The sequence below is a fragment of the Rattus norvegicus genome, chromosome 2, assembly GCF_021556685.1.
Source record: "Rattus norvegicus strain SHRSP/BbbUtx chromosome 2, alternate assembly SHRSP_T2T, whole genome shotgun sequence".
NCBI lineage: Eukaryota > Metazoa > Chordata > Mammalia > Rodentia > Muridae > Rattus > Rattus norvegicus.
Genome location: NC_141535.1, coordinates 188,611,417 through 188,635,267, shown reverse-complemented (window position 1 = coordinate 188,635,267; position 23,851 = coordinate 188,611,417). Strand labels below are relative to the sequence as shown.

The 23,851-nt window shown below is 43.6% G+C and overlaps 1 protein-coding gene across 5 annotated transcripts in view; it reads right to left on the bottom strand.

Moving 5' to 3' along the window:
- Positions 1–689: 689 nt before the first annotated feature.
- The window catches only part of Wars2 (tryptophanyl tRNA synthetase 2 (mitochondrial)), an 84,735-nt gene continuing 61,573 nt past the window's right edge, over positions 690–23,851 (bottom strand). The window contains exons 2-5 of one of the 5 annotated variants that reach the window (XM_087634614.1): positions 15,120–15,200; positions 12,412–12,497; positions 3,996–4,114; positions 690–2,439 (exon numbers count right to left, since the gene is read on the bottom strand). In XM_087634614.1, the coding sequence (XP_087490740.1) occupies positions 1,991–2,439; positions 3,996–4,114; positions 12,412–12,497; positions 15,120–15,200 (735 nt within the window). In that variant the 3' untranslated portion in view covers positions 690–1,990. 5 annotated transcript variants of the gene reach the window in all.

Below are 23,851 nucleotides of genomic sequence, written 5' to 3'. Positions count from 1 at the left end.
TTTATTTATTTAATGTAGATTGAGTACACTGTCACTGTCTTCAGACACACCAGAAGAGGGCATTGGATCCCATTACAGGTGGTTGTAAGCTACCATGTGGTTGCTGGGAATTGAACTCAGGACCTCTGGAAGAGCAGTCAGTGCTCTTAACCCCTGAGCCATCTCTCCAGACCCTTCTTTTCTGCTTCTATGTGTCCTATTGGGCTTGTTTCCCTGGGAAACTATAATACATTGAGCAAGAATCTTAATTATTATGGCAAATTTAGGTTTTATGCAGTAAGAGTCTTATATAACAGGATGTACTGAGTGCTCCTTAGAGGTTATCCTGTTCTAATGCTTTCTCTCTCTCTCTCTTTCCTTTTCGTCTTTTGGAGATCTTCTCCCATTGCCTTTAGTTCTTGCTAGACAGAAGTGTTGCTAGGGGGTAGAGATCACAGAGATAAACAGGCGATTGGCCTGGTAGATATAATTTCACTATTCCTAATAGGTTTCCTGTAAAAGGAAAGTGAGAAGGTGCTGGTGGGTTGCCTCAGCAGGCAGGGGTGCCTGCTGCTAACCCTGACAGCCTGAGTTTGAACCCTGTAACCCGTATGGTGGAAGAAAGCCAGCTCCTGCACTGTCCTCTGACATCACACATGTTCTGTGGCATGCATGAGTGAACAGACGCAAATGCAAACAAAGATAAAATATAAGGAAAGTAAAAAGATCTTTATAAGAAATACCCCCAGTGATGCCCTCGGACTACAGACAGCTCCCACTATGATGTAAAAGATAAAACTTAAGGGCCAGCGAAATGGCTCAAGGGAAAGTACGGCTGATGCCAAGCCTTATGACCTGAGTTTGATTCCCAGGACCTATGTGGTGGAAAGAAAGAACTGGATCCCACTAATCATCCTCCGACCTTGACAGGCACTCCTTGGCATGATCCTACTCACACAAACACACGCACTAATAAATAAATGAATTAAGAAAACAGTATGCAACCTCCCCAAAGTAAAATGCACCCTCTTCCTAAAGCAAGTTAGTGTTTTAATCTGGACTCTGGGATATAGTTCCTCCTAGTTCCAGTTATCTAAGTATTGTAAAACCAATCTTAAAATCCAAAAGTAAACATTTATTTATTCTGTGTGTGGGTAGGTGTGTGCATTTCATTGTGGTGTGTGTGTGTGTGTGTGTGTGTGTGTGTGTGTGTGTGTGTGTGTGTAAGTTACAGTACAACTTTGAGGAGTTGGTTCTCTCCTTTAATCATGTGGATCTCAGGGACTGAACTCACATAGTCAAGTTTGGTTGGCAGCAAGAGCTCTTTACTGCTGAGCCATCTTGCTGACCCTGCAAAATCAATCTTGATATTAGGCCTTGGTGTGCAAGCCAGACCTGCCCCTCGGTTCCTATGTATTCCACAAAGGGAGCACTTGGTGAGACTAAGCTGAGATGCGTGTAAAAATAGAAGTGCTTATTAGGAATACAACCAGGAATGCAGGCCCTGGAGCTGAAGCAATGTTCTTCCATGATCACCTCCTGAATCACTGAACAACAGTCATTTGCTGAAATAAGTCAGTGTGTGCTTCTCAGGAAACAAGTCATTCAAATACATCAGGACAAACAGCGTCACAGTGACACGTGAGCTGTGAAATCTACCTCTTAATGAGCTGCAAATAGCACTGGACTCGGATTATAGCTTGGGCCTGTACAGCGCAGATGAAGTGCACCTGATACAGTGAATACTGCACAGCAAGCACACTTCATGGCTCAGTCACTGTTCAAGTTTGCGGGAATACTTCAGACCAAAAAATGGGCCTCATTTAACTTGAGCTGAAGAGCTGTGCCTGCCTCAGCTCTCAATTACAGCATTTGCTGATGGGACTGGAACATTGCTCAGTTGATGGCTTCATCAAATGCAACTGATCATCAAACTGAACTAAATATGGACAGGCTAAAATCTGTGGGAGAAAAGCTGCCTTCATTGGAGTGCAGTGACTGGCTGACCTTCCTACAGAATCCCCACCAACTTCTTCACCTCCTCGAACACAGGAGAGGCTAATTCTTTGGCTTTTGCAGATCCCACAAGTAAAACCTTTCTTAAATGGTCCTTATCCATTTTCAGTTTTTCAATTTCACTTCTGATTGGAGCAAATTTCTCAATCACAGCGTCGGCCACTAGCAGCTTGTAGCGTGCAGTGTCCACGCCTGCACTATTGCGCACCACCTCCTCCACCGAGAGGCCTGACACGGCCGCATGGATCGCCACCATGTTGGAGACACCAGGTCTGCTGTCCGGCTCGTAGGTGACTTCTGACGTGAAGTCCGTCACAGCCTTGCGGAATTTCCGTACAATCTCCTCTGGGCTGTCTGTTATTTGGACAGTGGCCAGTTTGTCAGGGTCCGATTTTGACATCTTGGCAGAAGGGTCACGAAGAGATTTCACTTTCTTCATGGATGCTAGTGAAAACAAGTCACAGAGAGAGATGTTACCGTCTTGGCCTGGAAGGCGCCAACCCCACCAGAGATACTGATCGTACAATGGCAAGCTTTCATCTTGAAGAATTTGTGCAATTTACCAACTATGGAAGTAAAGACATCAGAAACAGGTCTTGTTAGTGCGACATCCACAGCATGCATTGGTAATGGCGCATCCAGTGTATAACTGACACAAATGAAACTATGCTGGCCATGCTGCTATGCTGTGCACACTTGAGGGTTCCACAGATGCAACCCAAGTCGCAAGCCTTGCAAGGCAAGTGCCTTTATCCTCTGACCATCTCTTGGCTCTGTGCACACTGAATTTTTAAATTGTTTTTGTGTACACAAAATATATGTGCAGCTATGCATGTGCCAGGCAAGTCTGTAGCCAGAGAACAACTTTAGGGAATTGGTTCTGAGGCGGGGTATCTCTTGTTCTTCCTGCCACCATGCAGCCGGCCGGTCTCTACCTCCCACCTTGCTGTAACTGTCTGTGACAATCCTTCCATGTCTCTACACAGAAGTATAAATTTACAGACACACCTGTACATACACATACACACAGTGATAGAAACACACACACACACACACACACACACACACACACACACACACACACACACGGAGTGGGTGTTGCTTCATAAACAAGTGTTCCTGATAACTGCTTAGTTTATGGCTATTAGAGAAACTGTGGCAGGTTAAACAGCAGAAGCTGGAACACTAATATTTTGCTTATTGCTGTGAAGGAGGCTGACTTCAATGCCTGGGACGCTCTAGCAGAGCTGAGGCTGGCATTTCAGATGCAGTGGGTGGACTGTCTGTCCCATCTCTCCTGTCTGCTTCAGACAACAGTGTGAGGGTCACTGGCTCGCTCACCGTGTGGATTACGCCGAGCAGCTCTTGCTCTCCCGACACTTCTCTCACTGTGAATGCTGAGAAGGGCGAAGTGCGTCAGTTTTGGGATCAGAAGAGCTGACAGGGCTCAGCTTTGTTACCAACTGGACACACGGCTTGGACACAGCCTTGCTGAGCCTTAGCTGGTGTGTAAAACTCTGTGCAATTTGCTCTATTAAACCAAATGTTATGTATGTATGTTACACATACAATCTATTGACATAATCTTAGAAATCATGATTTTTTAAAAGTTTCTCCCACATTTTCACAAATTTCAAAGATTTATTTATTTTATGTATATGAGTGCTCTATCTGCATGTATACCTACATGTGAGAAGAAGGCATCAGATCTCATTACAGATGGTTGAGAGCCACCATGTGGTTGTTGGGGATTGAACTCAGGACCTCTGGAAGAGCAGCCAGTGCTCTTAACTGAGTCAGCTCTCCAATCTTCACTTTTTAAAAAATGTTTTCTAGACTCCAGTATCACCTCCTATCCCACATGACCCCAGACAATAAGGATTCCAGTTATGAACCCTGAAGCCTGTCAGTGAGACAAAGTCAGGGCCAGTGAAGTTGCCGGTCTGCAGTCTACTCTTCAATACATGCCTAGATATCATAATCGTCTGGCTGTCACTTACTGAGAATGGACCTGGGCAGTGGAAAGAGCTCGCCATACTTCTGGTTGAAACTCCGAGCTAGATCCTGAACTAGTTCCATGTGCTGGACTTGATCTTCCCCGACAGGAACGTGTGTGGACCTTTAATAGAACACAGACAGAAAAGTTCAGCAAGGCTCCTTAGCTGGAAATGATATTGCAAGCAGCTGCATTTCCTGTGCCTACTTCACTGTTGGTGTTCAACAAATGTTCGCCAACTACAGAGAGAACACTGCAGCCCAGTCTTTATCTGAGGCATGTTTGTCTATTCTAGTTCTGTTTCTCCCATTGCAAAAGGGTAGAGCCATCAACACCAGCACGACGGGATCTTGCCGGGAGGGAGCCATGGCGTCTTCAATAGCACATGCTGTGTGCATAATTGTGTCTAAAAGCCACTCCTCATCCCTCACCCAGTTAGCAGATTACTCCAGCCTAGACCAGATGACTTCACCTCAGAGCTGTGGCTCAAACTTGAAAGACACCCTGCCCATTCTTCAAATTAGAGATGGCAGACAGCTCTTCTGGCCAGAGGTTTTCCTCCCCATCAAACAAGACATGATTCAAGACCTCTCTGCAATATGCTTCTTCATTTTCAAGTATTTGTAATTGGAAGATGGTTAACATTGGGGAAACCAAATGAAAAGCTCACAGTACACTGCACTTGGGTCTTAAGACAACATAGAGGGAAGAAAGCAGACTGCAGAGCTGTGAAGGGGACACTGCCATTTGTCTAAGACAGTAGTGTGCAGGTATGCGTGTTTTTAGGATGCACAGGTGTGAGGTGACTATGGAAACATTGATGAAGGCCCTGGGCTGAACCCCCGGGACTGAAAGATGGACAAAAATAATGATCATAATGATGAGAGAAATAAAGAAAATTAAGACCCACCCAAACCACCTTTTGAAATCATTAAATACCTGCTTTTAGAGGTGAGAGAAATGATTTGAGAAAAGGAACAAAGAAGACTTGAAGTTTATCTAATTTTTTTTAAGAAATGAGGATGTGGAAAAAAAACCCACTCGGAACGTAAGAGAATCCATGTATGATGATGTCACTCCCGCGTATGCAGTTCAAATCATGGGATCCTGAGGAGGAATGTGGGTGCAGACAGGTGATTTCAAGGTTTTAGGTTCGATAGCACAAGTACAGCTCCTGACTAAGGAAGTTTAATTTGGATGAAGCAGTGTGCTACCATCTAGAGTTTCTCCCTCTTCCCAAGCCTTAGCGTACCACCCAGCTGGTTTCTAGGGTTACCAAGCCTTTCCTGAGGTAAGTGCTCAATGCACGTAAACAACTGATAAGACAAACACTCACTAACATTTGATACAATGAGGGACAGAACAGGTAAGAGAAAGGCATAGATAGCCTTACGGGAGGCACATTGATTTTTCTCAAACAACAGCGTCTTCGTTTTAATAGCCAACTCACCCTGCAAAACAAAAATACCAATGTTCAACCCCTGACATGGTCACACCCAGTGGCAATCCAGATTTGGGTACAAAACATGCATGAAAGTGATGGGTAGCCCCCACATATAAACTGTTTTACAGGAAATCTAGGAAGTCTGACAGAAGAAAACAGAACAGCAGTGAAAGGGTGAAGGTGTGGCTGAGGCCATGGACTGGCCGTGCTTTCTCTTCTGACGTGCTTTCTCTTCTGACGTCTGAGGTCAGCAGGGCTGTGCTGGGAAGCTGCAGAGGGCCCAGGAGGGCTAAGCCCCCAGCAGGCCAGTGGCTGCTCAGTGAGTAGTAGAGACTCATGGTTACTCTGAACCCTCTGATCTGGACAGGGCTGCTGGGGCTCTTCTCTGGGGTACGCAAGCACATGGCCCGCTCTTGTCAATTTCTCTTTGAATGGTCTTTGCTACTCTTAGGTGGTAATTATAGTGAGACCCATATGCAGAGGTCACCTTGACTCCCCCAGACCAAATTAGCCAACAGAGCAGGTTAAAAAGCAATTACAGTAGCCCATCGGAAATCACAATGGACGGCAACTAACACAGAAAAAACAATTACCATAATCAATACACTTTAAGCACATCAAAATGAATATTTCCACATGTCAAAATGGTTCCAGATTCCCAAAGCCACCCGCTAAACAAAAAACACATTCAGTTTTCATAGTGACGCTGTGTGTGACTCGCTTTCTGTCGGATCCTTGACTCTTTTCTTACAAATCTGTGGGGTTTTGATTTTTTTATAAGAGGATTAAAACCATTTTAATTTTTTTCACCTGGCCCCGCTGCTCCACGTGGAGCCTGCATCTGCCTTTGGTTTGTTTGTTTCTGGTCCCTCCTCCTGCCGCTTTCACCTCCTGTAATTTATCTTGCCCTTTGCTTCCCATCAGCCGAGTTCACACTTTACTTCAGTCAGTCTGTCTTTGATTCCACTCACTTGTGGGGCTTATTCTCTTCACGTTCCCAGCCTCTCTCCCCGTAGTCTGCCTTTCACTTCAAATAATTTAGGGTTGCCCTTTCAAAATTTATATCCGACATAATGATATCCATATTAATACCCCCAACTCTTTCTCTCCTTCCCTTTTGTTCCCTCTCACCCTGGCTGCGCTTTCTCAGACACAACATAAAACAAAGTCTTTCATAATTTTGATTGTTATAACTTCTGTCACATAATAATGCCTCTGATCTTCTTCCTTGGTGACTGGGCGGTTTTTCCTCTGCTTCCAGCCTTACTGCCTGGTTTCCTTAGGCTCCATCCCACCCCTTTGGCAGTATTAGTGTCCAGATGAGTGATCACTGTCTGCGTGGATATTGCTTTCCCTGACTTGCTTGGCTGTGCCTGTGAGTTTTCAGAACTGCTGCCTTTACTTAGCAGGCTGGGAAAGGGGCTTGGAGCTGTCACAAAGGGCTGGTTCTCCCTTACTGATCGCTTACCGGACATGCCTCTCCCTTCCAGTAATTACTTATTAGATACAGATACTCATTAGTTATGGAGTTAAACTGTGGCTTCTGACTAGTCCTCTCCTAGGGCTGCTCAGCTCATTGCAGCCAACACCATAATGAATGTGTGTGGGATCTTCCTCCTATCCCCACCGTCATGCTATAGGCTGGTGAAACAGCCTCCAAACAGCAGGGCCCGGCTACTGCTCTCCTTTAAGCCTTCCTCTGCATTAATTGGTGTTCAATTAGATGGCACTGATGACACCGACCTCACGCTGTCCTTGAAATACACAGACAACTTGCTGCTCTCTCTTTGTGGGGTGCATATTGGCTTGTCTGTTGACAGCCTCCATCCACTCTCCTCTCTAACTCCCAGTTTCTGGGGCCAGAACCTTAGCCTGCCTTGCAATGGAGTTTGTTTAATGTAGCACTGTGCCCTACAGATATCCCAGTAAGAAAGAGAAGGCATGGCTGCATAGGCCGTGTGGTAGAACTAAGCTGGGGCAGCAGCTTTCAGGGTCCTGTAGGACAGGCTAGGTTCCCCAGATCAACGTTTTAAAACCTGCTCTACAAATGCTTGCTCCCTGTGGCAGCGCCTCCACCCTCAGACAACAGGGAGACTCTCCTGGAAGCTGAAGCCACCAAACTCAAGTTCCGGGCCACTTAGCCTACTCTCTACATTGCTCCTTTTCTTCCTTTGCACTTTGTACTTTAAATGTCCCGCCAGAGACCATGTGCTAAAGGCTTGGTCCCAGTCTATGGTGTTACTGGGAGATGTGGAGCCACTTAAGAGCTGGGCCTGCTAGAAACAAATTAGGTGTGGTCCTGGAAGGGAATTTGGGGACCCTGACCTGCCTTCTCCCTACACCTCTTTTTGTTACCATGAAATAAAGTAGTGTTGTCCCACCATGTGTTTCTGCTATGACATCTTGTCTCACTCTACACTTGAAGCAATGGAGTCAACCAATCATGTGCTGAAACCCTGAAACCTACCGTGGAAAGAAATCTTTCTTCTGTCAAGTTGATTTACCTTAGGGATTTTGTCACAGCATAAGAGTTTTTAAAGGCTCACTGCCTCATTCTCCTGCATCATTGCAGGCTTTGTTTACACATGTTTATTTATTTATTTAGTGTGTGTGTGTGTGTGTGCGCGCGCGCGCATGCGCGCGCGCATGTGGTCAGAAAACAACTTGTGGGAGTCAATGCTCTCCTTCCGCGTGGGTTCTGAGGCTGTACTCGGGTTGTTAGGCTTGGAGGTAAGGGCCCTGCCCTGCTGAGCAACCTCACCAGGCCCATTCCAACTTCTGACTTTTCTAGTCTCAGCCTTTAATCCTGTTTGTCCACTCAAATTCTTGAGAAACATTCATTAGGCGATCCCTCTGTCTATTTGTAGAACTTAGCAAATTACTCGGAAGAGCTAACTTCTCTTTCTTTTTAAAATTTAAAATTATTAGTTGTATTATAACTATTAATTAGATAACTAATTTAATTAATACTTGAATATTAATTATTAGTACGCATTTTTGGTGGCACCTCACATATACTAGGGAAGTGCTCAGACACTACACTATCTCGCCCTGAAACCTAATTTCTTCATCTGGAAGTGGGAATATCACCACCTGTCCCACAGAGCATCATGGGAATTTGAATGTTATCTATCAGCTATTAGGATACTTGGAGAATGCCACTTGGCACTTGTCAGTCCTTCCTTCTATCCCCTTCAAGGGCATGCACAGCGGCACTGCCTAGACCTGCCGCATTACAGGTACTTAAAAAAAGTGTTGACTATGAGTACACCGTGTATCTGTGTACTATGTATACGTACACAGGAAGAGACAGAAAAATAAAGTACATATTTACTTAATATATGGCCAACCATTTATTTTTTTGAGAATCTCATAACAGGTAGCATTATTTACATCATTTCTACTCTTCCTTCTCCTACCTCCAACTCTTCCCATGTTCACCCCAATGCTACCTTTTCTTCTATAATTATTGTTACATGACACAGACTCATAGATTCAGACACACAGACAAGGCAGACAGACAGACACACACACATACCCTCTGAGTGCATCTAGTGTTGCTCCTACATATGTGTTCAGGACTGAGCAGTGGGGGCTGAGTGACTCTCAGGGGCTTGCCCTGAAGCAGAGTAATTTTCCCTCCCTGAGCAGCAGTAACTGCCTATAGCACTTTATCTTGGGTTGAAGCCATGTGAGATTTCTCCCATCCATGCTGGGGTGTCATCTGGCGATGTCATTACGTGGGTCTTCTTTAGGTGACCATCTTGTTGAGATACCACAGGTCTAGCTTCCCTGTGGAGTCTAGAAGACATTATCTAGCAGCAGGCCTTCTGGTCCTCTGATGTGCCACTCCTTAAAATCGGGCGTTCAGATAAGTAAGGAATATATCAATTAAAATTAAGGACTTTTGCAATTTTCAAGCTTTGTCTTTTTCGCATATCTGCTATTACTGTTATTACTGGTATAGAGACTGAGCCTGGAGCTTTGTGTACACTAGATAAGCTCTCTACTCCTGAACTACATCACTTACCCTCCTATTGCTTTTATTTTGGGACAGGGTCTCACTAAGTTACTCAAGCTAGCCTTGAACTTATTCTGTGGCCCAGACAAGTCTTGAACTTGTGACCTTCCTGCTCAACCTGGTAAACAGCCAAGACTACAGTCCTGAACCTCCAGGCTTGGCTTAAATTTCTGTTGTTTATGCTCTCCAGATAAGATAATCTCAGCTTTCCATGCCTGGGTTCCTTAAGCAGCTCCTGTGGAAACAATTATGCATGTCTTTTATAAGCCATCTGAAGCTGCTTCTCTGTTCATTTCCTAGCATGTTCCCTGGCTTACCACAGCACTCATTCTGATGTTGATTCTGATAAAAGCAAATACAAAATCGGTATCAGACTCACATCAGTATCTTATGAAGAGGCCACATAGACCTTCAGGTGGCTAGCAACCACAGATGTTGTACCTGTCCTTCAATCTATCAATCTACCAGTGTTTATAATATAAATATTCCTAGACATTTCATGACTTTTCCTAGATCCAGAAATGTGTGAAACAAAACAAATACAAATACAAAACCCCCAACTGCACAGATGGTCTAGTCCAAGACTAGACAGAAGGGAATGCTGGGCTGTTTCTTTTAGAAAATGGACACGCAGGTGTCCATATCTGTAACCTAATCATGGCTTTAGATCTGGCAGAGAGTTTCTAGGCCAAGGAAGGAACTACCTTGCAGTAGTGATTGTCAGGTCTTAGAAAGAAGCATTTTAATCTGTTATCTGAACAAAGAATCTCTACAAATCAGAACAGAACACAAGAGCTTTACCACGAGCACCCACCACCTTTCTGAAGCTCAGGAGAAGCACTGTTCTAACCACCAGTGAGACCTGTAAGGGTTAAGAAGGAACACTACAGAATGGGGAAGAAAGGCCTACCCTGGAAATACTTAGGACTTTCATCAGTGAATCCTGCTGATGTTGGAGGTAGCCTGAGACAGAGAGGAAGCCAGCATGAAACTCTCAGGGATACCTGCCACATCTGAACCATGGACGGTTTTGTGTATGATACTAGGACATTTGCAACCTAAGACCTGACTCTAAACATGGTATGTAAAACATGCTTTGAGATCTTAAAAGTCTACTTCTCTTACGTCAGCCTTCTAACGGTGTTCTCCTGTATCTGAAAATAATAACTGCATAGCACTTCGTCGTGGGTTGAAGCCATGGAAGATTTTCCCATTCATGTTGGTATATCATCCCATGTCATTATGTGGGTCTTGTTTAGATGACCATATTGCTTCAACCATGTGCTATCAGTCTTACATAATTTGCTCAATAACTCTGAGAGGTGTTCCCTGTTTATCTATCTTGCAAATAAAATAACTGCTAAAAATAAAATGACATATGTTTATATATATAAAATGTATATATGTATATATGTTATCATTTTGCCAATTATTTGGGAAATTGATAAAAATATATCTCAGTTGCTTATCACGGTTTTAGCTTTTACAGCTTCAGTTACCTAGAACCAACTGTGGTCTAAAAACTTACATGAAAAATCCCAGAAATAAGCAATGTTTTAATAAGCACACCACTGCTTTAATATGCCCATCGCAGTAAGCAGTGCACGGTCCTTCCCCTGCCTGTCATCAGCCATCAATCAGCACTTCCATGACGCATGTGGACCTCGACAGGCACATGAGCTGTCACATCGGTGGCTGCAACCCCACAAGGACTTACTGACATCATACTGGTCCCAAAGCACATGCAGTGTTGCTGGCAATTCAGATATGCAGGAGGGAAGCAGTGAAAAGATGGGTGTTTCCAACTTAAGGAAAAGGAAGCAATTGTGTTTTATGACTGCTAAAATCTATACTAAGAACTAATCTGTCTAAGAAATCACAAAGAAGGAAAAATTAAGTTCGTGTTAATTCTACCGAACTAAGAAAGCATGATAAGCACTCACTCCCTCTACTGAAGTACGACGACGTCATCTGACAGCAAGAGAAGCAAGGCAGGCACTGCATAGAAAAATAAACTTGGCGCTGGGCCTGGGCGCAGCCTCTAATTCCAGCTACCTGGCGGCTGAGGCAAGAGGAACATTTATTTGAAGGCTGTATGAATTCACACAGAGTGAATTCAAGGCCGGTATGAACAACTTAGCCAGACTCTGTTTTTGAAGCCAAAACTTAAAAAGGGACTGTTAATGTATCCAGTGGTGGGGTGCTTGCAGAGCAAGTGTGAGCTCTGAAAGTCAATCCCCACTATAGAAAACAAAACAAAACAGATACATGTAGAGAGTGACCACTCATATGACTGCCACACCAGATGAGCATTGTACCTGTTCTTGCCTCCTGTCTTCCTTCCTCCTTGTCTCTCCCCTCTCCTCTCCCCTCCCCTTCCTTCCCCTCCCCTTCCTTTCCCTTCCCTTCCCTTCCCTTCTCCTCTCCTCTTTTGCTTCTTGGCCACAAGATGAACACTTTGTGCTCACCCCTTCAGAGACCCAAAGTGACAAACCTTCCAGATCTTAGACTGAAGCCCTTTCTGAATCAGACCCTTGCTCCAAACCTTCCTAGCTAGCATGACCTTGGATCTGCTGCTCACCACCCTGAGGCCCAACCGTGTCTTCTAAGGAACAGAGTAACAGTGATACATTTTACAAGGCTGTTATCAGGTTAGCACACAAAGAAGACTTATTGAGGTCTCTAGCACAGAGAAGGCATTCTGCACTAACTCTGAATGGCACTTGTGAGTCACTGAAAGATACATATTCAGTATGTTATGTCGGCTGGTATATCTGATCCTTTTTGTACTCCTCCTCCACAAATCAAACCTTCTCCTGAAGAGTTAAAAACACTCCCATGTGGCACATGCCTGCAATTCCAGCACTCAGGAGCCTGAAGATTACAAGTTCACAGGGAGACCCTGCCATGAGCAAACAAACAGACATTCACACATGGGGCTGGCATCCTCCTTACTTGTAGCACAGAATGTCTGCCGCCTGGAGTACAGGGTATGTGAGCAGGCCTACTGTCCCATCATGCTTCTGCCTCGCAGCCTTCGCCTGTGGAAACAAGGAGAGAAGAGAAAGACATCTGACTTCAACCTGATTATATTGCTCAATTACGAAACTTTTAAAGCAAGCAAAGTGTGCTCTGAGCCACCTGTAATAACATATATTTCGGCCCATTCAGCAGCTCTAACATCATCAGGCCGCTTATCGTGTTCATGTTCCTGGCTTCAGAAGTAAGAGGGAGGGATCTGTTTTCCTATCTCCATGGCATTTTATTTTATTTAGGGAGCCAGGGCCTCCTTTGTGCAAAGCCCACCCAAGCTCTACCACTGAGCTACACATGGCCCCTTGCCTCAGGGCAGATCCTATACAACCTCCATTTCTCATTCTTTTCATTAAGGACAACGGTGTTTTCTAGATTCCGAATCTGTTAAGTTCAGAAATTATTACAAAATTAAATTTTTCAAAAATACTTATTACAAAGTTATTGTGTATAAGATTAATTTAGAGAGGAACAGTTTGGGAAAAGAAACATAACCTCACTTTTGAAAAGCTGCTACCAGGGTGGGCAAGGCAGTTCACTGGTTAAAGGTGCCTGACACAAAGCCCAAGGACCAGAGTGCAATCCCCAGGACCCGGAGTCTGGAGGCAGAGAACCGAATGCAGCAAGCTGTCCTTGCTCTCCACATGGCACCGCTCACCCGCCACCACCGTCCATGATAAATACAGATGTAAGAGAGAGATTAGAAAATGAAAGCTGTGCTACATTAATTAAAAAAAATTATTCTTATATTTTTAATTTCATGTGCGTGGTGTTTTGCCTGAATGTATGCCTGGGTGAGGGTGTCAGATGCCCTGAACTGGAGTTATAGGCAGTTGTGAGCTGCCATGTGGGTACTGGGAATTGAACCTGGGTACTCATGAAGAGCAGCCAGTGTTCTTAACCACTGAGCCATCTCTCCAGCCCTAATGTTGCATTAAATTCACAGGTAAATTCTATTTATTTATTGATTGACTGATTGATTGATTGTGTGTGGGGTGTGTGTGTGTGTTTGAACCTGTACATGTGCATAGGTGAAGGCATATCAAGCTTGCACGCAGAGGTCAGGGAAGAATTTTTGGAGTCAATTCTCTCCTTCTATTGTGGGTTTTGGGAACTGAATACAGGTCCTCAGGCCAGTGCTGAGTCATCCTGCCATCTAATTTATAAATTTGTTATTATTATTATCCTTGTTATTACTTATGTGTGTGTATGTCTTTGTGTGTGCAAGCTACATGTGTGTAGGTGCCTATGTAGGTCAGAAGAGGGTGTAGGGTCACTGAAAGTTGGTTTTCCAGGCTGTTGTGAGCCACCCAACGTAGGTGCTGGAAGAGTAAGAAACGTTTATAACCCCGAGCAGCCACCTCTCCAGTCCTGGGTTTTTATGTCAGCGCTGGTCCCTGAACCTACAAAGGAAGTGAAGTAGAGAACACTGGTACTTACAGAGTGCTGTTAGCCTGCTCCAGGTGCTTTCCCCATCCAGCCTGCAGAGAAGCCTGACCTGGGCAACCCTGACCTGCCTTCCCATCACTCCAGCTGTGTTTGCTGTCCCAATTGGAACTGCTCTTAGCATATCCTCCCAGAGCGAGGAAATTCACTTCATTACTAGGTTCAATCAGGAATTAGTGGTATAATGTTGTACTAAAACAATGAAGTCTCGTCGAAAATTAAAACGCTAGAAAACATTATAAGATGTTGATTTCAATTCCCAGCATGTGGTCAATCTGCAGCTTCACCAATAGTGTGATATTTAGTGTGGGGTCTTTGAATATGTACAAGACAGCCATTTCTGCTGTGAGCTACAGAATAGAAATGGAGTCAGGGAATACAGGATTAAGACAAAGTCCAGAGCTAGGGAAGAGACTCCACTGCCACACCCCCAAAACTGGTGAACGGTGCCTCCTTCCGTGTCCTTAGCATGAGAGAGGGGAAGTGGCTTGTCTCTAAGAACAACAATCCCGTTTAGTGAGAGACCTACCCTTCTTATCTCAAGTCCCAGCTGTTGGGGGTTGGGAGAGGGGCACATACTCAGACCCAAGGATACAATCACTTCAGGGGGCTTCTTTCTGCAGTTTCGGGGATGGCTTCTGAAGACCTAAAAATATGCTCAAAAGAAGCTAAAGCTAAAATTATTGCTGACATAACTGAGACGACCTATGTCTAGATACCCAACTGCAAAGGTAGACAGCAGGAAAGCACTATGAATTATCTAACTTAGCTTTCTTTGTAAATGTCTTACAAGACAGCCTTTTTTCTCCCGCTGCTGTAGGTTTGAGCTGTTGCCTATGTTGTCTCTCATCCCCACAGGAAAAACATTCTTAATTCCAGGGGAAGGAAGGCAATATCGGGGGCCGGTGTCCCAGAGACTCTGAGTGTAATTATAATGCAGAAGGTTCCACGCCATGACCAATCCTATCAAAGTACAGAAAAACAAACAACAGAACGATTCTGAAGTCAGAAGGAGCCTGGTGGACCCTTCTATTTTCTGCCTGACACCGGCAGAGCTGTGAACGATGGGGCTCTAGCCAACAGTGGGCGGCGAACCAGGGTGGTGAATGAACTTGGACTCCCCGCACCTGGCACAGCACGGATGGAACCTTCCTTCCCGTTAATTCTCATGCTCTGGCATTTACCTTCCACTGGTGTAAATGCTGTAGTCGAGGCAGTCTCACCATGCAGGTGAGGATCCAACTTAACTGAGTGTGTTCAGACACCTACAAAAGAAAGAAAGGTGGCCATTGTCTTTCTGCATATAAGCAGTACTAACTAGACAACAGGGACAGGCTGAAGTAGTTGAAAATAACCCAAGTGAAGGTTATTAAAAGGGAACAGGTGAAGGGCTGGGCCATGATTCCTGGGGCACAGATAAGGATAACTAAGAAGAAGTTATTAAAAATCAAAACAAAACCCAATTAACACAAATAAGAGCCTACTGTTAAGTTCTTGGCACTTCAGTGAGAGGGCCAAAGCTCTTTCAGTGTCTTCGGTATGAATCCTGCTATATCCTAAAGCATCCACCCCCTTGATTTTTTTTGTTTGTTTTTCAGGATGGTTTCTCTGTGCAGCCCTGGCTGTCCTGGAACTAGCCCTGTAGATCAGGCTGGCCTAGAACTCAGATCCGCCTCTGTCTCCCTAGCGCTGGAATTACAGGTGTGCACCACCACTGCCCAGTTCATCTATCCCCTTGAGATGCCAGGCTAATCAATAACTCCATCAAGTGTCCTGTCCTCTCCTCTGTTCTCTCCCCTCCCTCACATACATCTGAAGTCCTCTCTGACTCTCAAATCCCCGACTGTAACCACAATACTTTTCACTTATATGGTAAAGCAAGGCACCCACTCCAATGGAAAGTCTGGGCCTCTTCAGATCTTCAGCAATGAGAAGAGAGCTGATCACCTGCACCCCCTGTCCTTCCAGCTCCTCCTCTCTTTTCTCCACCTTTTTTTCTCTTGTTTTTCTGCCGCCTACCATTAATCATCATCATCAACAACAACAACAACAAAAAATACAAATTCTCTTCAACCTAGTTTTGTTTGAATCAAGTTTAATCAAGTAAGCAAAACCTGGCAAGGATTGGGATGATTCTTGGGCCCAGGCCATATTCTAACTGATGACCTAGATTGTGAGCCCTAAGCATCCCATTTCTGGGCCCTGGGGATTCTGAGTCTATTGATTGTGGCATTTTGTGTCCATATGATTCCCTTAAAAAGCAGAGACTCTTGCCAACTCTGCAAAGTGGCCCCAAATGTGTTCTCTGTGGGTTTTGCAAAGGGAACATAAAGGCCTGGGGATGAACCAGCCCAGGCCTGAATCACTAGCAAGGATTCACAAGCGCTCCAACATCTGGAGTAAGATAGTTTCTCTCTCTCTCTCTCTTTTTTTTTTCTTCTCAAGTTATATAGAAAGAAGAGTTGTTTTTTCACATGCTTGACAAGGAATTGCTTTTAAAGTTTTGCAAGTCGCTGGATGGAGTCTGTCATCTTTCTTTTAAGTGGCCTTTGGGTTTCAGTGAAGGCAGTGGCAATGACAACATGTCCAGGAAGACTGCTAACTCCTGCTGTAAACAAGCAGCTATCCTGGCTTATCCGGCACAAACAGTAACCCAGAATGTAGCTGAGGGAATTAGAGTTGCTCCCAGTCACCAGAGCAAACACACTCCCATTCCAATGCAGCTATCACGCACTAGCTTTAGGCATGAAAAAGGGGAGAGGCTCCTTTTTCCTCTTTGATGAATGGAGAAAAGGCATGAAAACACAGCAAGTGACTGTGGATGTGTGGACAAGGCGAGATGGTTTTCCCTTCAGTGCCGGTCCAACACAGGCTTGGCAACACGACCAAAACCTCACAACTGTGTCCCCGTGAATGGAAGTATTTTGCTTAGAGTAGCTTTTTGTTTGGCCATATGGGATGAGAATTATTTAATATTCACCAGAGATTTTTATGTTCAAATTAGCATTAAATTAATTCAAATCAATTCTAGTAGAGAAAGAAGGTAAAAGGTCAAAGCCAATTAACTTTTTGCCACTCATCTTCAATAATCACATGAGAAATAATAGAAATGGTTGTCATAGTCACAATGATCACATGGAAAGGCACAGAATTCTGTTTGCAGCAAATGCAAAAGAGATAAATACCTAAATATATTATTTTCCTATATTGCAAAGCTACAAACAAAACAACTAACTATATGACCTGTAGCTATAGACACACAAAGGTACAGGACAGCAATTGGCCTATTAACCATCCACAAACAAGGCAGCAGCCATCAACAGAGCAAGACAAGCCTTCTTCAGTCACTGCAGTTTGCCAGTCTTGTTCAACCCTGTAAAACCCAGGCTGATGCACCAGAAGCTGCAGAAGAAACGAACTTACAAACTAACCTGTGGATGCAGACAGAAGCAATTTTATGGGAGTGACTGCAACGGAAGCTGAATTATAGAAGGCGAAGGGTAAGGCTACAGGCAAGATGTGAAGACAGACAGGATGGCAGTGAGACTTAAAGCTTTGTCTTGAGAGCTTGTTTGAAGGTAGCACAGCTCAGGGGAGCACAGGTATTTTTATACCCTTGACAGAAGCATGGTCCTCTTCTAGGCGGGAGGCTGCCCTCTCAGACTGGGTGTAGGACTTGAGGGAGGGGGGAATGAGACCCCTGCCAAGCCAGTCAGATCACCTCATACCCAAGAGCTTCATCTTTTGGAGGAGGGGAGCTGGGTCTGAATCCTAGCTCTGCTCCTCAGCTACTCCGGGCATGCTACGTCACCTCCTAGTGGCCCACTCTCAGTACCTATGAAGTGAGGCTCCATAGAACAATAGCTAGCACAAAGTCAGTCATTACTGTTATATACTGAAACAATATGGCCTCCTTAGTGCATCCTGTCACCTCTGGGCCAAACCTCCCTCCATCTTTGCTCTTGGAGTCTAGGAAGCTGGCCTTTTTATGTTTCTCACCTCCGTAGCCTTACATTGGCTCTTTTCTCTGATGGAAGTCTCCTTCCTTACTTCACCTTAAGTCTACTCAGCCTGTACCTCATAAGGCTTACCAGATCGCACCAATAGAAACAGCCATCTGTTCCCTCACTCTCATTGCCAATTTTACTTGATTCTTTTCTTATGCCACTTATCGCCTAATATGATGGTCTAGATGAAAATGGCCTCCACAGGCTCATATGGATCGGGGGGTGGGGGGGGATGTGTGTGGCCCTGCTGGAGGAAGTGTGTCAGTGGGCTGGCTTTGAAGTTTCAGAAGACTCACGCCATTCCCAGTGTGCTGTCAGCCTCCCGCTTGTGGATCAAGATGTGAGTTCTCACCATGCCTTAGCTGCACCACCATGGACTCTTAACTCTCTGAACCTCTCAAACCAACTGAACGCTTTCTTTTATAAGTTGCCTTGGACGTGCCTTATTTTGTCACAGCAATAGGAAGGTAACCAAGACACCTTCTAAGAGAATTTATTGTTTGCTTATATACTATTGTTGCTGTTTATTTTGCTAAACCAACGGAAATGATTTTTCATCGGAATTATTCAGTGGCACAGCATGAGCATTTAGGACACAATAAGTACTCATTATGTTTTTGCAAAATTTATGAGGAGGATTAAAGTCACACAGAGAAATGACAAAATAAGTGTGGCAATACAATGACACATGTGGTCGTCACAGTTCATCTCAACTGTGAACTTGATTCGATTAGGCATTAATACTATTAGGTATAGTAACAGGCGTGCTTACAAGCAGCTTTCCAATGATAATTAATGGAGGAGGGAAGACTCAACTCTGAATGTGGGCAGCACCAGCCTAGATCTAGGATCCCGACAATAAACATGGGAACAGTGGTATACTGGCATCCCTACTATGCTTCTGATCCACTGAGATGTATGCATGCAACCTCGAGGCCCCACGGTCACAGAAGAAAGCCACCCTGCCATCCTGCCTTCCCTGCCATGACGCACTGTGCCCTCAAACTGTGAGCCATAATAAGCCCTCCCTCCCTCCCTCCCTCTCTCCCTTCCTCCCTCCCTCTCTCCCTTCCTCAAGTTGCTTGTTTTCAAGCATTTGGTCACAGCAATGAGGAATGGACTGAGTACAGTGGTGTAACGATCTGAATCATAAATACATATCATAGAAATATGCCGTTCTGCCAGGTGTGGTGGCACATGCCTTTACTCCAAGTCCTTGGGAAGCAGAGACAGGTGGATCTCTGTGAGTTCCAGGCCAAAGAGTGCTACAGAGTGAGACCCTGTCACAAACAACTTCCCCCAATCCAAATCACAGTGTTCTGTGAAGAAACTGTGAAATATATTGTACCACAATATATTATGTTTGCAAAATGTTTGACAGTTACAAAACCAAACAGCATTATATATCCTCAATGAAGTGTAAAATACGTTTGTGGAAAAACAGTATCAATTATAAGCTACACTGATCATATGAAGTTTAAGATTGTGGCTGTCTAAAATGAAAGGAAATGAACTTGAGGAGGCGAGATAAAAGGGATATACAGGGAAGGATTTTAAAAAGTTGAACTTTATCTATGACTGTAAAAGTTTATGCGGCTGGAGAGATGAAGCACTGGCGTCCTCTGGGTCCAATTCCCAGGACCCACATGGCGACTAAAATCCATCTGTAATTCCAGTTCCAGGAAATTCTACATCTTCTGGCATAACATGCAAGTGGTGCACAGACATACATGCAGGCTAACCACACATACTCATAAAATTAAAAAGTTTACGGTGTATATGTGTGGGTGTGTGTGTACAAAACTTACATCCTAGGATTGATAAAAATTAACATATTATTGAGTATTCATACTAACTCAATCAAAACACATTTTCCCCAAAACTTTCAAGTAGGATTTACCTTTTATGGACTCAGGAAATGGAGTGTAACAAAAAACAAAGCACTGAAAACACTTAGACAGACACTTACCCAATAAAAATAAAGGTCTGCTCCTGGCCTTTTAATAAAAATAAAGGTCTGCTCCTAGCCTTTTAATTAGTTGGAGATAAGATTATACACTCAAATATCCATAAACCACTGTCAGATTCTTTTAAAAATTTCATAAACTTTAAGGAGAGGTATCAAGCACATTTTAAATTTTAAATAGCTATGTGTTTTACATTTGTGTATGAGTGAGTACGTGTGTATGAGTGTGTGTGTATGAGGGCATGTGTGTGTGTGTGTGTAAGTGTATAAGGGGGTGTGTGGTGTGTGGTGTGTGTGTGTGTGGGGCATACACACCACACACATCATACACACATGCATACTGGACTTCTTTCCTCTTCATTTTTTCAGATTGAGTCTCTCACTGAAGCTGGAATTTACTGATTTGGCTATACTGGCTGGTGAGTGAGCCCCTGCAAGGGTCACTCTGCCCACTTGACGCCAGGGTTACAGAGGTGTAACTGGCTTTAAGGTGGGTGATGAGGACCTGAATCTGGGTCCTCATACTTACAGTGCAGGCACCTTACCAACGGAACCATCTCGCCAGCCTCATCATCCATAATGTTTTTTTAGCTAAAAGGAATGGGAAGCAAATACGATAAGACACTAACAACATTCATCTTTGTGCTGAGGACACCAGTGTCCCACAGGCCATTATCTGTATTTTTCTATATTTTTAAAATAAAGAAGAAATTAAGAAAAAAAAGCATAGGGGGGCTGATTCCAAAATATATATTTGCTAGATATTAATCAGACCTAGCCAATTACCACCAGTCAGTAATTCTTGGGTCAAATCTCTGACACACTCCCAGAGTTCCTTAGGACTTCTCTAGTTCCTGTGCAAATGCCACCTTCCCACGAATCTGGTCCTGGAAGTTTTAGGAAGGACACTTGTAGTCTATTCAGACTCGCAAATTCCCATTTATTGCTTCCTCTCGGAAACGTGCAATTTCATGCTGAGTTATTTTTATTAGACTCTTATCATCCCCATGACAAATCCCTTTAACAAGAACCTTGTTTGGAGATCTGATTTTAATTAAAAGAACATACTATCAGATACTTTCTCCCTCTCTTCACTTGGGTTGCCTCCTGTCAGTACTCACATTGGCCAATCAGCATTGGGCTGTGCATATCAAGAGTTCACTAACTCTCTCCTTGTCTAATATTTCCCAAGCAACATATGCTGGTTCTATCTGTCAGCTTCAAAAGTCATCTCTCTACACCCTGTGACTCGCTGTGTACATATGGACCCCTGTGCATAGTTTTTCTTATTCTGAAGTATTTTATTTATCAATCTATTTAGGATAAACTGGGTAACAAATTGCTCTTGATTTTAAGAGACATTCTCTCCTTCTTATTTATAATATAGTCTGATATCTATAGATTTTCCTTGACTTTGTATTTCCTAGACTTCATTTCAGAGTCTAGCCTGAAGGAGTAGCCCTTTCTCTGGAACTCCCCATTCTCATCCTAGAGGGGAAAACAAAGAGAGCTAGAGCAAGCATGGGGTGCTTAAAGATTCCTCTTGGGTAAGTGATAACGAGAAAGGAATCAAAGATTGATACCACAAAAAACAAACAAACAAAAACAAACAAAAAAAAAAAAACACTGACTCACAAAAGGGGCCAAGTGAGGAAGAAAGGAAAAGATAGCCACAAAACAACCAGAACAAAGACCAAGACAACATTAAGTTCTTCCCTGTCTGTAAGCTGAACAAATGGATTAAAGTCACCAATCAAAGGGTACAATGGTCAATAGGTAAAAAACAACATCCAACCATCCATATGGTGCTAATGGGAGACCCAGGCAGCACAGAAGCTAGAAATGAGTTTCCACACAAACAACAGCTTAAGAGAACAAGGTGGCTTTATTTCTATCTGATAAAATAGCCTTTGAAGCCTGGCAGTGGTGGTGCACAGTGGTGGTCCACGCTTTAATTCTAGTACTTAGGAGGCAGAGGCAGGTGGATCTCTATGAGTTAGAGGTCAGCGGGGTCTACAGAGAGTTTCAGGACAGCCAGGACGAGAGAAGCCCTGTCTTAGAAAGAAATAAAAAAAAAAAAAAGCCTTCAAGAACCACTCTTGCTTGGCCATGATGTGCACGGTGTCCCCACCTTCCAGTGGCTAAGGTACATCAGTAGACACTCCCACTCAAGGAAAACCAAAGAGTGTGGCTACTGACAGCGTGTCTGCTTTCTCGGGCAAATGTGAATTTTAGGAAACGTGCACCATTCATCCCCCAATACTTAAAGTCTCCATGAAGAGATCTATGATGAAATTACCACCTCGGGTTTTTAATATTCAATAAAATGTGACGAATCCCTGAGTTTTATGTAACTCAGACTTACATGTGAAGAACAAAACTCAAAAAATCACTTTGATGGTAATAGTTCTCTAGCATTAAGCCAAAGGAGAATTACTGAAAACCTACATCATAGGAACTCAACCACAGGGGGAAAAGGCCTTTCTATATCTATAGCTACTTGTCTTGTTGCTGTGACAAAATACCCAAGGAGAGCAACTGAAGGAAGGGTTTACTCTGGAACGTATGGCAGCCATAGCAGAAGGCAGTGGGCACACTGAATGCAGGATACAGAATTTAAGGATTCTTGTGGTCAACTACCTTTTCTTCTCTGATTAGGTTCAGGACCACAGTGCGCACAGTGATGGCACTACTACAGTAGGTCTTCCCATTCCAACACACCCAATTACACACACACACTTACACACACACATACACACATACATACACACACATTCACTCACTGAGTAAAACAGCATATAACAATGGGTTAGTATTCAAAACATGTAAAAAAAATTTTTCAAATTAAAAAAAAAACACAATTTCAAAACATGGGCCAAAAATCAAAACAAATGAAAACGGACAAGGAAAAAAAACAAAATGAAATAAAACAAAAACAAACAAAAAATAGATATGAACAGAGGGGTTAAGAGAAAGATTGTTTAGTTTCAACCAAAATGCAAATTACAACAAGACAGCACAGTGCTCATGGAGGAAGGAGAACACCTAGTGGCACTGATGTAGCTGAGGACACTGCTGAGGGCTGAGAGGCTCTGAAGTGGGAATGTAACAGATCCAGTCCGGCAGTGTGAGCAGGTCTACGGACGTGCATCCTCACAATTCTGTTCTTGGTAATGCACTTAGAAAATCATCTTCCAGTGCAGTAAGGGGACTCAAGCCTGACTATGGAGCTGGATCCCAAGGACCCATGTGGTGGGAGGAGCAAACAGGTTCCTGATAACTGTTCTCTGACCTCCGCATGCAGGCCATGGTGTATGCACGGTCCCCTTCCCCCAACGCGCACGCAAACAAAAAAAAAAATTAAGACAACAAAACAAAAATCAAAAAAACCTTTCTCAAGTGCACAAAGGGCATTTTCAAGCAGGACCATAGTATGGTTGTTTGTAGCAAAAACAAAAAATAAGTTTGGAAAAAAAACCTAAATATTCTTTGCCAAGGGGTAAAAAAATTGTGGGGCCAGAACACTGTACAGCAAGAGAACCAATGAACAGATCTCAGAAGTAAAAGATGTGGGAGACTTGCAGCAGGACATCATTTACATAGTTTAAAACTGTGCAAAGAAATAATATAGATTATTTATGGCCATATCACATGCAATAAAAATATAAACACATATGTGGGAATGAGAAATACCAAATAGATATAGGGGCTGCCTCTAGGGAGGCAGAGTTTTGGATGGAATTTGAGTGAGTTAAAAAGTTTCTGCTAGATTTGCAATGTTTTATTTTGAAAATCAAAACCTGTATGAAGGAAGTTAATATTTCAAAAGGCAGTCATTCATATTCACACTTTTCTGAGTGGCTGAAATATTTCTTTATTATCTAATAGTCTTGAATATCCAAAATATTCCTTGCAAAAGAAAAAGTGAGCAAGAAGTTTCTGA